The sequence below is a fragment of the Mus pahari genome, chromosome 6 (genome assembly GCF_900095145.1).
Source record: "Mus pahari chromosome 6, PAHARI_EIJ_v1.1, whole genome shotgun sequence".
Lineage (NCBI taxonomy): Eukaryota > Metazoa > Chordata > Mammalia > Rodentia > Muridae > Mus > Mus pahari.
Genome location: NC_034595.1, coordinates 54,028,166 through 54,042,341, shown reverse-complemented (window position 1 = coordinate 54,042,341; position 14,176 = coordinate 54,028,166). Strand labels below are relative to the sequence as shown.

The following is a 14,176-nucleotide window of genomic DNA, read 5'->3' as shown; positions in this document are numbered from 1 at the left end:
TAAGCAAATAATCCACTACTGTCATGTCTATAGACACATACAAAATACCCTTAGTGCAATGAACTAGGAGTCAAACTTAAAGAGTAAAAAAAGTTACCGGTTTCAACTATAGCTCTATTGCTTATGAATTACACTTACCTCAGCCACAATACTTTGGCTTAGAGAGCTAAACCTCAGAATTCCACTTAATACTTCTTTACCTGTCTCTGTGTGTGTGCACGTGCATCTGGGTTATGTGTACCATGGTGAGTGCAGGGAAGCCAGCAAACAACTTGATGGAACTAGTTCTTTCCTTCCTCCTCTGCACGGGCTCTAGCTATCCAATCCAAGTTATTAGGCTTGAGGGACCATTTTTGCCCCCTAGGCCATCTCACTAGCCCAGACTTGTAATTTTAAAGTTAGGCAGTAGGTGTAATAGTACTTAGCTCATGGGGCTATTATAAAAGATCAAAGAGAAAAATCATATTTAAAGATATTTAAAGTTTTGAAACTGTAAGGTATTATATATTTTATTATATACATTTTTGTACTTAAATGTCCTGATTTTGCATAAGAGAACAATCTTTTGTTTTGTTTTGTTTTCGAGACAGGGTTTCTCTGTGTAGCCCTGGCTGTCCTGGAACTCACTCTGTAGACCAGGATGGCCTCGAACTCAGAAATCCGTCTGCCTCTGCCTCCAGGGTACTGGGATCAAAGGTGTGCGCCACCACTCCCGGCTTTAAGAGAACAATCTTAATCCCATTCCCTATAACAACTTGAATGATACTTTCTCTCTACTGAATTGAGAAAGACTAGAATTAGTAAGCTGAGACACATTCAGGAAAACTAAAAAGCTTAAAATTTAAAATTTCTGCCAAGTCATGCAACAAAGGTCTAGCGTGTGCTTACCTCGAGCTGCTTTGACATTAAATCTCAATCTTCTCAAGGCTTCTTCTGTATCAAAACTGCATTTAACCAATTCATATAAAGCCTAGAAAAATAAAGGTTTTTACATAAGACTCACCGATTACAAACAGTTCAGGCTGATGCAGGTTTTTAAGAGCACTTATTTCTGAATCTTATATTTGTTTCCATGCTTTCTGGTCCAATTATAGTGAAAGCAACATACAGAGCATCGAGGAAAAAAACGAAATTTCTAACTTTAAATGCCTCTTGCTATGTACAATATATGTGTATAAAGGGGTATGTAACTTGATGACTACAGTAACCCAGTAACTGACATATTGATTTCACAAAAAATATTTTGTTTAAGCTGTAATTCCTTGGAGTCATCTTGGATTCCTAGTATTTTAAACAGGCTGAGAAAGAAAAGGTTTTTTAAACTGTTCTTATATTAGGTTCATGGAGGTATTAATTTGACTATATATACACAATGGTTATCTGAGATGCAAAGGCCAACTTGATCAGAGTCATGGAGTCTCATAGAGAGAATAGAAAACAAACAAAAGAAAACCTAAAAGAAAACACTTTTAAAAATCATTACAAAAAGTACATACAGGCAAAGGTTTTTGTTTATTGGAGCTGAAAAAACACACCAAGAGTAGTAGGTAGGTGCTGTAATAAAGGAGTTTCGGTGGATAAGCACCCACACTGAGAAATGTCTTTTATGAGGAAACCCACATAGTTATTCCTTACTCACAGACCTGTTCATTGTCTTTTATATGCGAGCCTTCAGGAATTGCTTCTACACCTTTCTCATCCCCTGTTCTTCTAGATGCATCCATAAGAAAGACAATCACTTTATCTTCTGGTAAATATTCTGGATCCCACAGAAGCTGATCATCATTTTCATACACTAAATTAATAAAACAAATGTCAATAAAACTACCCCAAATTAACATAATTTATGTAGGACATTGGAGACATATCACTGAACAAATAACTCCGGCTATTTTAAGATGACAATTATTTTCTCTATATGTATGTGCATGTGCCACACCACACATGCGTCCCTACCCTGAGACAGTTCTCTTCTGTGTAGACCAGGCTGGCCTCAAATTCACCTGCCTGTGCTGAGATTAAGGGCAGATGCCACAACCACCCAGGAGTCAGTTCTTAACACATGGAGCTCACGGATCAAACTCGGATCATCAGGTTTGATGGGAAGTACCTTTACCTACAGAAGTGCTAGCTATAACTCTTTTTCTTTTTATGAGACAGGGTCTTGATATTGCATTCCAGGTTGGCCTCCAAATTATGATCTTCCTGCCTCAGCTTCCCAAGTGATGAGAGTCAGCTGGTCAATGACAGCACACACCTTTATTCCCAGAATTGGGAAAACAGGTAGATCAATGAATTAAGGGCCAGCCTGGGCTATAGTTTCTGGATAGCCAGGTCTTCATAGAGAAATCCTGTCTCAACTGTCCCCCACCAAGAATAAAGCCTAAATCTCAGCAAAATTAAAAATATAAAACTAGAACATGACCTAAGACAGTGCCTTATGAGCCTAAATGACACAGACACATGTAAAACTCAGAAGCCACAGCCTGAAATCGAATCAGTGCCACACTTGTGGCACTGGAGGAGCAAGACAAGTGCTTCCAAGAGTGACTTCCAAGTCTGGTTAAATCCCAGAGTGACCTGGGTTAGAAAGAAGCCTGCTGGGTCTGCTAACAAGGACATGAGGACATTAGGAGGGACTGGAAAAGCAAATAGAAACTGAAATAAACCCAAAACTTTCAGACAATTTTGGATGGGAGAGGGAGATATGACAGTATCAGCATAGCAGAGTGGAAATCTAGTTGAACAAAGCTTAAAACCTTTGTTTTTAAAGACAATAAACAAATACTTAAATCTCAACAGAAAAATCAATTGATAAAAATCTTTAGAAGACACAGGATGACTGTCAAAATACCTTGTGTTAAGTTTGGAGCTGAGATGAAAGGATGAACCATCCAAAAACTGCCCCACCCAGGGGTCCATCCCATAATCAGCCACCAAATATAGACACTATTGCATACACCAGCAAGATTTTGCTGAAAGAACCCTGATATAGCTGTCTCTTGTGAGGCTATGCCAGTGCCTGGCAAACACAGAAGTGGAGGCTCACAGTCAGCTATCGGATGGAACTCAGGGCCCCCAATAGAGGAGCTAGAGAAAGTACCCAAGAGCTGTAGGGGTCTGCAACCCTATAGGTGGAACAACAATATGAACTAACCAGCACCCCCAGAGCTCGTGCCTCTAGCTGCATATGTAGAAGATGGCCTAATCGGCTATCATTGGGAAAAGAGGCCCCTTGGTCTTGCAAATTTTATATGCCCCAGTACAGGAGAATGCCAGGGACAAGAAGAGGGAGTGGGTGTGGGGGGGGGGGGGGGGGGGGGTTTACAGGGGACTTTGGGGATAGCATTTAAAATGTAAATGAAGTAATTATCTAATAAAAATTGGAAAAAATACCTTGTTATAAAAAGGAATTAGCAGCTAATTAAGCATCTCTTTTTTTTTTTTCCTTTCTTACTGAAATTTATTGTTTAAAGATAACAATGGGGGGATTTATAAGCTTACAGATTTAACTTAGTGCAATGGCTCTTACATAGACCAAGTCAGTACAGTAGAATCCAAAAAACTATCTCAAAGAACACATTTAAGGAAACTTAAGCCACAAGACTGTTACATTATGATTTAATCTAATTGCACACAAATACCTGAAACCACAATTCCTCCAGATTCTAAGAGAAAGGGTATGCATGCCTCCATTTCAACTGTGCATCATTACAATTAACCATATTGTGGATTTTACATCATGATGGATCAATTTGGAATCCCATGCAACACCTCAAGTTATAAAATAAATTTTAAAACTTCTTTGAATGTTTTCATGCTGAAGATCAAAGCCACTTTTTATGGGCAACTTAAAGAATTACAATATACCTACCATATTGGTTAAGCATCTCTACTATGGTAGGCAACGTATCAATTGTTTCACATATATTACCTTCTTCCTCCATCTTCACACACGCACTTTCAAACCCACCTATTCCTGGTACTCTCAATATATACTTCTCTTCTTATAAGACAAAAAGAGAAATGTCCTTCTGCTTTCTTTTTCTAACTGCTAGCATAATAAAGGCCAAAATTGAAATATGTTGACTGCCTTGATAAGTGAATTGGACAGAGTACTAAATTTCTGTCTTCTGTTCTGCAAAGGGAACTGATTCCTGACTTTATGTTTTAAAGTAAGTGAAGGGCTAGGTGTCTGAATCCCAGCATTCTCCTAGCTATACAACCTAGAAGATATTTTTGGAATCACTGACAATATTCTGTAAATCCTTAAACTGGGAAGAGGGCTGTCACCAGGTGGCGCCACATGACAAGTCAGCTTCCTGTAAGGCTGGCTGAAGAGCTAGCTCTGATTATTTCAGAATAACACAATGCACTTTAGACAATTACAATAGAGTCACTAATGAGCATGAGCTGAGAGCAACTGGAGCCTCTCTAAATCCATGCTGCATAGGCAATATGTATACAAATGCAGTCTACGTGACAAACATCATACACTAGACAGGAAGGATTGAGTGATAAACAGTAAAATGAACCCATAGTACTTAACAGATTCTATATCTGTGTACTTAATTAACAGGATGAAAATATAAAAGAAAAAAGTTTGTGTCTGCACTGACCACATAATTGTTTTTTGTCATTATTCCTTAAAAAGCAATCTGATTTACAGAGCATTTACATTATATAATAACCAAGAGATGATTTAAAGCATAAGAGAGAGGATGTCCATAGGCTATATTCAAATTCCATACCAAGTCACATAAGAGTCTTGAGTATCTATGTTTTGGTGTCCATGGGCCAAGGAAGAGGTAGTCTTAAAGTCAACTTCCACAGATAGCAAGAGAGGTGTACTTTGTCAAGCATAATTCACATAAAAAATATAAATGTTAATGAAGGTATAATCAAGGATATTTTTGTAACCAAAAATAAATGCAGGTTTCATAGGAAAATGCCTACTGAATGTGTATCAGTAAGTTCTGAATTTTAAGTGTTTATATCAGGAGTGATAACCAGTGGCAGAGTCCAATAAAGCCAAATTCATGGACAGACACGCATGCTATCATCTTTCTGAAGTCATCGTGGTGGTGGGGCCTTTCATCATTGAAAAGATCCATCTCTGTAAAGGACATCAGAGCCAGGCATGGCGGCACACACACCTGTAATCTCAACTTCTTGGGAGCTTCAGGCAGGGAACTAGCAAGTTCTAGGTCAGCCCAGGTAACAGGTCAAGCTGTGTCTCAGCACTCGGGGGTTTTACAACAGGAATGCACTAATCAACAATATCTTTTACAAACTTTATTTTTAACAGTGTACTGCGTAATAATGGTATTTGCTTTATGTTTTCAGAGTACACTACAAAGAAATAAATCTTTTATTTTTTTTAAAGCCAGAATTTCTTTTTCAGTTATTAAATTTTCTTCATACAATATGTTCTACTCACATTATTTGCCCTCTCCTCAAAATGGGAACTTGTGAAACTTCAAGTTAAGGAAGAAGGCTCTGCACAGCAGCTGCCTCTTGACAATGCCAGGGCAATGTCACTTTGTGGGTCCTGTCTGCTCCTCTTCCTAATCCACCAAGTATACTTAATTTCTCAAATGAAAGCCAGGCATGAGAGCACACATCTTTGATTCCAGCACTTGAGGGCAGAGGCAGGGGGTTTGCTCTGAGTTCCAGGCCAGTCTGGACCAGAGTGAACCCCTAAGAAACCCCATCTCAAAAAAGGAAAAGGCAGAAATAAAAAAGCTTCCCATCAAATTCATACAACTGCTGCCCAGCTGGACTAGGCAATAGTTTTTAAAGTAGAAATTATAATTTATTTACTATGATATTTGACTATAGATATTAAAAGGTCAAGTGCAAGACGAGATAATCCTTTAATCATGATACCAAACTATTATGTTTTCCTTTCATCTACTAAAAGGCTTGTCCTGTATGCTAGGGAGTGAACCTAGGGCTTTGTGTATGGTATGTACACCATTCACAAAGTGCTTACCACTAAGTCACACTCTCAGCCCCTAATATGAAACTTTCAAAATACAGGCATTTATTTCTTCACAGCAAAAATATTTAAGACACCTAGTAAAATGGAACAAATATTTACCTTTCAGTTTCTTACTAACAAAAGAGAAGAACTCAGCTGTGATTATGGCCTGCTACTGTATAGTCACAGTACTTAAATTTCAATTATATACAGAAAAGCCAATAGACTATTTTGTTGTTGTTGTTTTTTTTTTTTTCACACAATCATAAAGAATATACCAAATTCCAGCACAGGACAAAGTGACTCCAGGCTGGTGCCCTCCATGGTTCTACACATTACAGAGACTAAGTTAGGCAAGCCTGCAAAGGCCAGGGTGAATGATATTGAAACACTGGCTACAAATCCAACTAGCTTGTGACTTATCCTACTTCTCACCTCTTGCAGGCAAGCAGAGCAGGTATATGTTTAAAACAAAGTATCTAATGGAGATGGTAAAAAGAAAATAAACCCCCAAACCTCCCCAATTCTAAGGTGCTCTGTGTAAAGCTGTAATAAGAAAGTGAAAATGAAATGCACAATTGTCTCTAAGTCATGCCACACTGTATACGAACTCACATACGCATACACATTCTATAACCCACCTAAAAAAGGTAGATGCTCTAAAAAACAAAACAAAACAAAAACAAGGAGAAAAAAAACAAAAACCAAGAAAACAAAAACCCACAAAATCCTTATTAATTTTATGTTATTAGATGTACGACTGGCCTTAGACTTTGATGTAAATGGTTAAAAAAAAAAAAAAACTTTAGAAATTTAAATATACAAGTGGTATTCCCAAATTATTTTAAAACACAACAAAACATTCCATGTAGTAGTATTAAGCTTTAGAAGCAAATAAACAACCAGTTGTTTATCAGTTGGCTTTCAATCTGGTAATTGAAGTTATAAAGGCTAGAAACTACTAAGTTTGGAACATCTAAAATACAGAAAAACATGTTTTTAAAAGAGACTGGATATTTTGTGGCACACATCTTCAGAATTCCCTTGTTTTCTGTTAGATTTATACAGAGAAAACTGGAAACATAGCGACCATTATGACTGATATACAGCTTCTTATAGAAGCCATGAAGAGTTATTCAATAGGCTGTCATGTGCTTATCACATTCTGTACGTGAATTAACAGACCAGGCTGGGTATATATCTCAGTGGGTATAGTGCCTGCTGCACAAGCCTGAAAACACAGGTCTGGATGCCCAACACCATGTGTGAAAGCCACAGTGGCAGGCAGTGAGCACCTGTAATCTAGGCACTGGGGGTAGAAAAACAGACGCTCATTGGCCAGCCAAGAGCCAACCCAGGAAGGACGCCAACCTTGACCTCTGGCCTCCACATAGGCACAAACAGCTATGTGTATCTACACACAAACTCACACCATCCGCTCAGGGTAAGTCCATCACTTCAAAAGTTCAGGTACTTAACTTTAACTCACCTTTTTCATTTTCTTTGTATCTACAAACACCAACTGGAATCTCAGCTTGAAACATGGAGCCCACCATGATTTCCTATTTTAAACATAAAAAAGATCTGGTGATAGACATCCAGTGTTCATGTCTAGCTTCAGTATCTTCTTGGGTAAACTGACTCTGGTCTCTGTCATAAAACCAATTACTACCTCATGGTAGTATTGTGAGGATGAATGAGTTAATAATAGCTAGAGGCTTAGATGACTGGATGGGAAATAGTAATACTAATGGGTGAAATGTAATATAAATAAAACATACAACATATAGAGAACAATTAGTAAGTGAATTTTGCTTAATTAAAATAATAAAAATACCCTGAAAATCAGAAAAGTCAACTTTGGGTATTTTTATAACATCTACACTTAGGATAACTTTGTACCAGCAATATTAGCGACGCTAATTTTTAGAAATTTTTAGAAATTGAAGTCTTTAGGTCTCTACTCATAATGAGTGGAAACTATGATAGAGCTCACTGCTTAACACAGGCTTAACCCTTAAGTCTGAGAGCTTTAAGGATAAAGGGATAAAATGTTTTTAAAAAGTTTGGCAGGAACTTGGCAGACTCACTTCCAAACCAAGTTTTTTTTCTTGAGGTTAGTGCTAGGCTTTCTTTAAAAAGGTTTGAAACTGGGGCTGGTGAGATGGCTCAGTGGGTAAGAGCACCCAACTGCTCTTCCGAAGGTCCGGAGTTCAAATCCCAGCAACCACATGGTGGCTTACAACCATCTGTAACAAGATCTGACGCCCTCTTCTGAAGTGTCCGAAGACAGCTACAGTGTACTTACATATAATAAATAAATAAAAATCTTAAAAAAAAAAAAAAAAGGTTTGAAACTGGCTCTCAAGAAAGTCAACTGGAAATCACCAATGAGAGGTCTCATAGCATGGGGATCACAACAGATGGACCTGGCACTTTACAGTGGAAAATGACATCACAGGTATGAACATGCTGTAGGAAGCGTAGGTGATTCTAGGGGATTAAAGAGCTTCCTCTCTGCTGCTGTTGTCACTTCTCTGTAAATGGCATCTTATTTTACCCACTGTAGCTTCAGACGTGTCCAACTCGACAAATCCACCGTTCTACAGAGGAAAACCAGATTTTCTGGAGGTTGGTCTTCAAGAAAGACCACCACACACGACAAACTTCCTCTATGTGGTATGGTTTTATTTTAAAAGGTATCCACTACAGAATCCCTCTTCTGCCAATCCCTGCGCCATTTTTACTTTATCCTACCTGTACTTCCAAGGAGACCCAAATAGCCATATTCCTAAGTCTTAACCCAAAACTGACAATTATTCCCTACAGATCTTATATGTAATCCTCCTTCAGATAATCATCTACACTATATACCCTGGCACCTCCCGAGATGGGAAAGAACTGTGGAAAAGAAGGTGCAGAAGGTGATGACTCAGTCTCTGATGACTCATCACACTCCTTCTCCAAAGAAAACATTAGCACTCTCCCGAAGGTAGTCAAAGCTGCTCTGTGATAGCTGCCACGTTTCAACAGGAACAAATACACATGCAGGCAAAATACCCATACACATAAAATAGTTAAATAAAACAAAACCAAGAAAAAAGAACAAAACAAAACACAACAACAAACTCAAATGGTGTTATTTTTTTTTTAAAGAGGACAGACTAGGCAATTATCTTATTAAGGGAAACATCCTTTTACAGAAATGATTTGCTTTAACCAACGGCACATAGTGTGTACTATTATTTCCTAAGAGGTTCAACTCTTATGCAACATCATAAAATTAAATCCCACAATTTAACTGTGTGGTTAATTAAATAATGCTATGTAACATTTTAAGGAAAAACCCCCTAATGTCTCACGTTTATTTGAGAAGTTGGTTTTGTTTTTGTAGAGCAGCCAACCCATATAAAACACCAACACCGCATCCAGTCATGCTGAGCTTTCTTTAATAAGTAATGTGGAGTGGGAAACTGCAATCTTAAACCCTGAAAGGTCACATTTTAACAAGGCAACAAGATTCTAATTCTGTACTACTTCAGTCCTATGTTAGAAATTTGGATTTCTAATATAGGTATGAATATCAATACACTTAGCAAAATACCATTCTACCCACACAATCATTTTGTGAAAAGATAAATGTATTTCTTAGTTGGATATATTAATAAGGAACTTAAACAACATTTACCAAATGTTTAAATGTCAGAATAAGGCTAATACATTAAATTCATTAATAAATATGATTAATTAAAAAATATTCTTTGCTTTTAGAATATTACTCTAAGTTTTGGGAAATTACCTTTTTCCAGTCTTCTGAGGGAATATAATCTTCATCTTCTTCAGATTCTTCTTCTATTTCACTATCTAGGATACGTAAGAAGATGATACTATAAAATAGACACTTATTCTGTTCATATTGATATTATCTTTGCATTTTTATACCTACCACCAAATACTTAGATATGCCAAAAGGTCTGCTAAATTAGGCCAAGATATTTAAAATCAAGTTATGAACACTGTATAAACAAAGACTGAGACAAAGCAGTATCTTCCAAAGAATGCTCCTTATATATAAAACTGGGAATTTTGTAGCAAAATTTTGGCAATCAAGTCTGTGTACATTTTAAAAACAATTATTCTCCCCAATTTCTATTTTATACATGCTGGGCAAGCTGTTGCTTGCTTACACTCAAAAGAGGATGATTTATAGGGTTGGCTGACTGCTAGCATGAAGTGAGGCATGGTGGCACAAGCCTGTAATACCAGTATTTGGAAGGTAGAGACATTAAGATTAGTTACCTAAGTCTACTAGAGTTTAATCCTTGGAAAGCAATTTCAGAATCAGTTAACTCAAATGGCATAAAATCACATTGAGTTTTAGGTAATAGAGTGGAAATTGCATTCTAACTTTAGCAATAATAATAATAATACATACTTGTATCAAAATATTTACATCGACGTGGGCGGATTATTTCCTGAGCATCTTGGGAAGTAACAGACTGTGAGGGATCATCATTGGAAGACTGAGTTTCATCCTCCTGACCCGATGAATCCTTGATATTCTCTTCCTACAGAATAAAAAAATGTACTTACAATATCAAGAATGCTGTTGTGGGCCACTGGTCAAATTGTGTTTTAGCTGTAATTGTAAGATTATAATGAAAACACTAACTGTAATGTGATTCTCTGGGCTAACTCTTGGAACTGGCATGGGACCTTATAATTAAAGTCCTAGCCATTTATAGAGTTTAGCTGTTAAGGGCACTTAGCAGTGCTAATTTCTTAGTTTTGATAAAGACATTAAGTTATACCAGGTATTACTATAAGGGAAAGCAATGTGAAGTTTATGTATCTATAATGAATGTTAAAAACTGAATATAGAGCCGCCAGTCAGCCTGTATTATTTAAAAGTAACAATAATTTTTTTTTTTTTTTTTTTTATGTTGGGACTATTTAGACAAAGCAAAAAGAAATCTGAAACGACATAGATCTAATTTATCTCATGGAAGTGAATCATAAAAAATTTAAAATTTTTGTATCACCCTTTTCTGTATTTTTATTTTTAAAACTTAATCTTACTGTAAAAAGTTTAGTATTATCTGTGGTTTCACTAATCCTACAGGGATCCTGGAAAATAAATGTTCTGTAAATAAGACAAAAACCACTGAACATGCACTAACTTACTTTATTTTCCCCACTACAGCCACTGTTATCATCATTATCAGCATCTTCATCATCTTCACCTTCCTCCTCCTCCTCTTCTTCCTCCTCTTCTTCAGGTAACCGAACAGTGCTGCCATAACCATAGAGGCTGAGCAGCTCGTGGATTGGCATGTCGCCTTCCTAAATACATGAAAATAAGTCAATTTCTGAGATCAGTGATTTAGGGCTTCCATGCTATAATTTAAAAATCTGTACAGTACTAAACTGACACTTCTTGTTTTCTTTAGGGTACATGTGTGTTGTGTCTAATATGTTCGAAAATTTCAAATTATGAAAAGGAAAAATGAAAACCCATTCTTTTATTTCTATAAACTGACCAATTCTAACTGGTCCATATATATTGTCAATAGTCTGAAATCAATTACAATTTTTGCCATTGTTCAGTTCACATACCACAGAAAATAAGCCCTTATATACGGATTATTATGAACAGTATCTTAAATCATTTGAGGTAAAGAAGAATAGTTAGAAAACAGCATGTCATCTATTTCTCTAAGCCCAGAAAGGGAGATTAAATCTCCTGCTCAGACAAAGCACACTGGAGGGAGGAACATAGCAATTACATACAAAATGATACTAAATCACAAAGCCATCCATATGTTTCTAAAGTAATCTTCATCTACCTGTAAGACCACTGTCAGCATTGATATCTACAGAACTATTACATTAACTCTATCACAGAAATAAGGAAACATAGACACACATACATTAAAGAATTTTCTTTTAAAAATAACAGAAATTGCAGCAGAATATAGCCAGATTTTCCTCATCTAACTCTAAAGGTTGATAATCTTACTAGTGTGCCTTAGGGTCTCAGTTGGGACCTTCTTCAATCCCTCCAAAAGACATACCCAGTGTGAATAAAATGAAGAAATAGCCTTATTTAGGAAAATAAAACCAGTTTTCTATAGAAGGCAGTTACTAATCAAGTGATGTCAAGAATCAGAAACAATAAATTCTGACTATATAAGAAAAAAAAATCAAAGTCTAACTCAAATTATATGAACATAGACACACAAATACAGATATATGTATGTGTTCTAAAGAAAGACATACATGTCAATTTAGAACCTAGAGAACTGGTGCTCTTTAAGTAAGATAATATATTTTATAATTTTCTATCGTGTACTTTGCTGATCAATAGACAGCTAGCTCACGTATCAAACACATTTCTACAGGGGAATATATACACTGGAATGTGTAACATAAGTTAATCTCCCTTCACTTAGAATCCATGCAGGGGTGTGTATGTTTGTTTAGGGAACTTACTGCTCATGCAGAGAACCTAGATTCAGTTCTCAGCACCTAAATCTCAGCGTACACACACACACACACACACACACACACACACCCCACCCACATATTTTAAACCAAACCAAAACAAAAAATCTAGTAATCATCATCTATAAATTCCTTATAGAAGAAAAGGCCATTTGATATTTATACTACACATTGTAAACCAACTTGTGAGCCTATTTTGAAAGAGAGTTTGGTTCTGAAGGGCCTAATAATATGTAGATGCTACCGTCTGACAAGGAATGGCTACGTTCAGCAAGGTATCACTGTGCCAGATGAAATAACTAACAGTCATGCTGTGTTATTATTATTTTTTAGAAAGACTTATTTTATGTATATGTGTATTATGTATATGTGTATATGCCACTCTTCTCAGTCAAACCAGAAAAGGGCATCAGATTCCATCACAGATGGTTGCTGGGATTTGAACTCAGGACCTCTAGAAGAGCAGTCAGCACTCTTAACACTGAGCCATCTCTCCAGCCCCCTATGCTGTGTAGGAACTGGCACATGGAAATCTGAGCTGTAACCAAGGACACTGAAAATTGAGATTAGGTGTCGATATTTATAAAGAACAGAACTTCAAAACCAATACACAGAGTAAAAGGAGGTTAGAAAAAGGGACCTCTTCATACACACGAACAGCCTTCCCAGTGCATTTCTTAGTGGTCAAGCACCTGAGCTATGTGCTTTGACTTCACTTTCTCCAATAATGAAAGCAGCCAGAAGCACTTAGTCTCCTTAGTTAGCTAACATTATCAGACGGTAGTATTCACATTAAGGAAGCAAATCAGAGAGATACTGCACATGCCGTTTTAAAGACTTTAACCCCTGGGCTTCCTAATTCCAGCTTGTGTAATTTTCCTTGAACTCACTGGGCAGCCCAAGTAAGAAGTAGGTTCAGCAACTGAAGTTAATCAAATTAGTCAGAGCCACTAAAGCTATGTATGAGAGTCAAACTAAAAGAAACACTAACATGGCAGTTTGCAATTATCACTCTTAACAGCTTTAAGAATTCATAAACAGCTTGTTCTATTTTTTAGGACAATGGATGTTACTACTGAAGTAAGTATTAAGTGACAATTTAACAGAGCTCATTTAAACGGCAATACTCTATTTTGAAATCATCTTCTAAATAGACCACAATACTTGGTCCACTCTAAAAACATATCAAACAACTCCCACTCAGGGTCCTGACAACTTGAAAGTGTATCAATAGAATAGGATGTTGGTCTGACCCTCTAGTATCTCGGCCTAATGTCTTAGATGAGGTGTCTCTAATTTATATGTTTAAAAACTTCCAAGTATGACTGCTTCATGAGTACAAAAGGCCACTAATTTCACAGGTGTAGGATAAGATACCAGTGAGTCAGCATTTCCAGTGGAAGGAAATAAAGCTTTGACATTGTTTTTAAAAATCTTTCACTAACATGACAAATAGCTTACAAAAGGTTAGATGACGCATTATTAACTGTATAGAAGGGAATTTCACTCTGAAAAACAGTTAAATCAGATTGTTTTCTTCACTGTAGCACAGACAAGAAGTACAACCCAATTCATAAAATATTATTTCTCAAAAAAATCTAGAGACACCTCCAATATTCTAAAGGAAGGGCAGAAGCGGGGAGAAAAGTGAAAGGGGTTCAAGTAGAGGATCAGTGACAGAACTGGTAT

At 36.8% G+C, this 14,176-nt stretch overlaps 1 protein-coding gene across 13 annotated transcripts in view; it reads right to left on the bottom strand.

The window, feature by feature from the left end:
• Mier1 (MIER1 transcriptional regulator) overlaps positions 1-14,176 on the bottom strand; it is a 51,339-nt gene that overhangs the window by 15,034 nt on the left and 22,129 nt on the right. For all 13 annotated transcript variants that reach the window (XM_021199669.1, XM_021199668.1, XM_021199670.1 and 10 more), the window contains 6 exons: positions 11,168-11,326; positions 10,419-10,551; positions 9,783-9,847; positions 7,473-7,545; positions 1,644-1,795; positions 889-970 (listed from right to left, as the gene is read on the bottom strand). In XM_021199669.1, the coding sequence (XP_021055328.1) occupies positions 889-970; positions 1,644-1,795; positions 7,473-7,545; positions 9,783-9,847; positions 10,419-10,551; positions 11,168-11,326 (664 nt within the window). The remainder of the gene's footprint in view (positions 1-888; positions 971-1,643; positions 1,796-7,472; positions 7,546-9,782; positions 9,848-10,418; positions 10,552-11,167; positions 11,327-14,176) is intronic.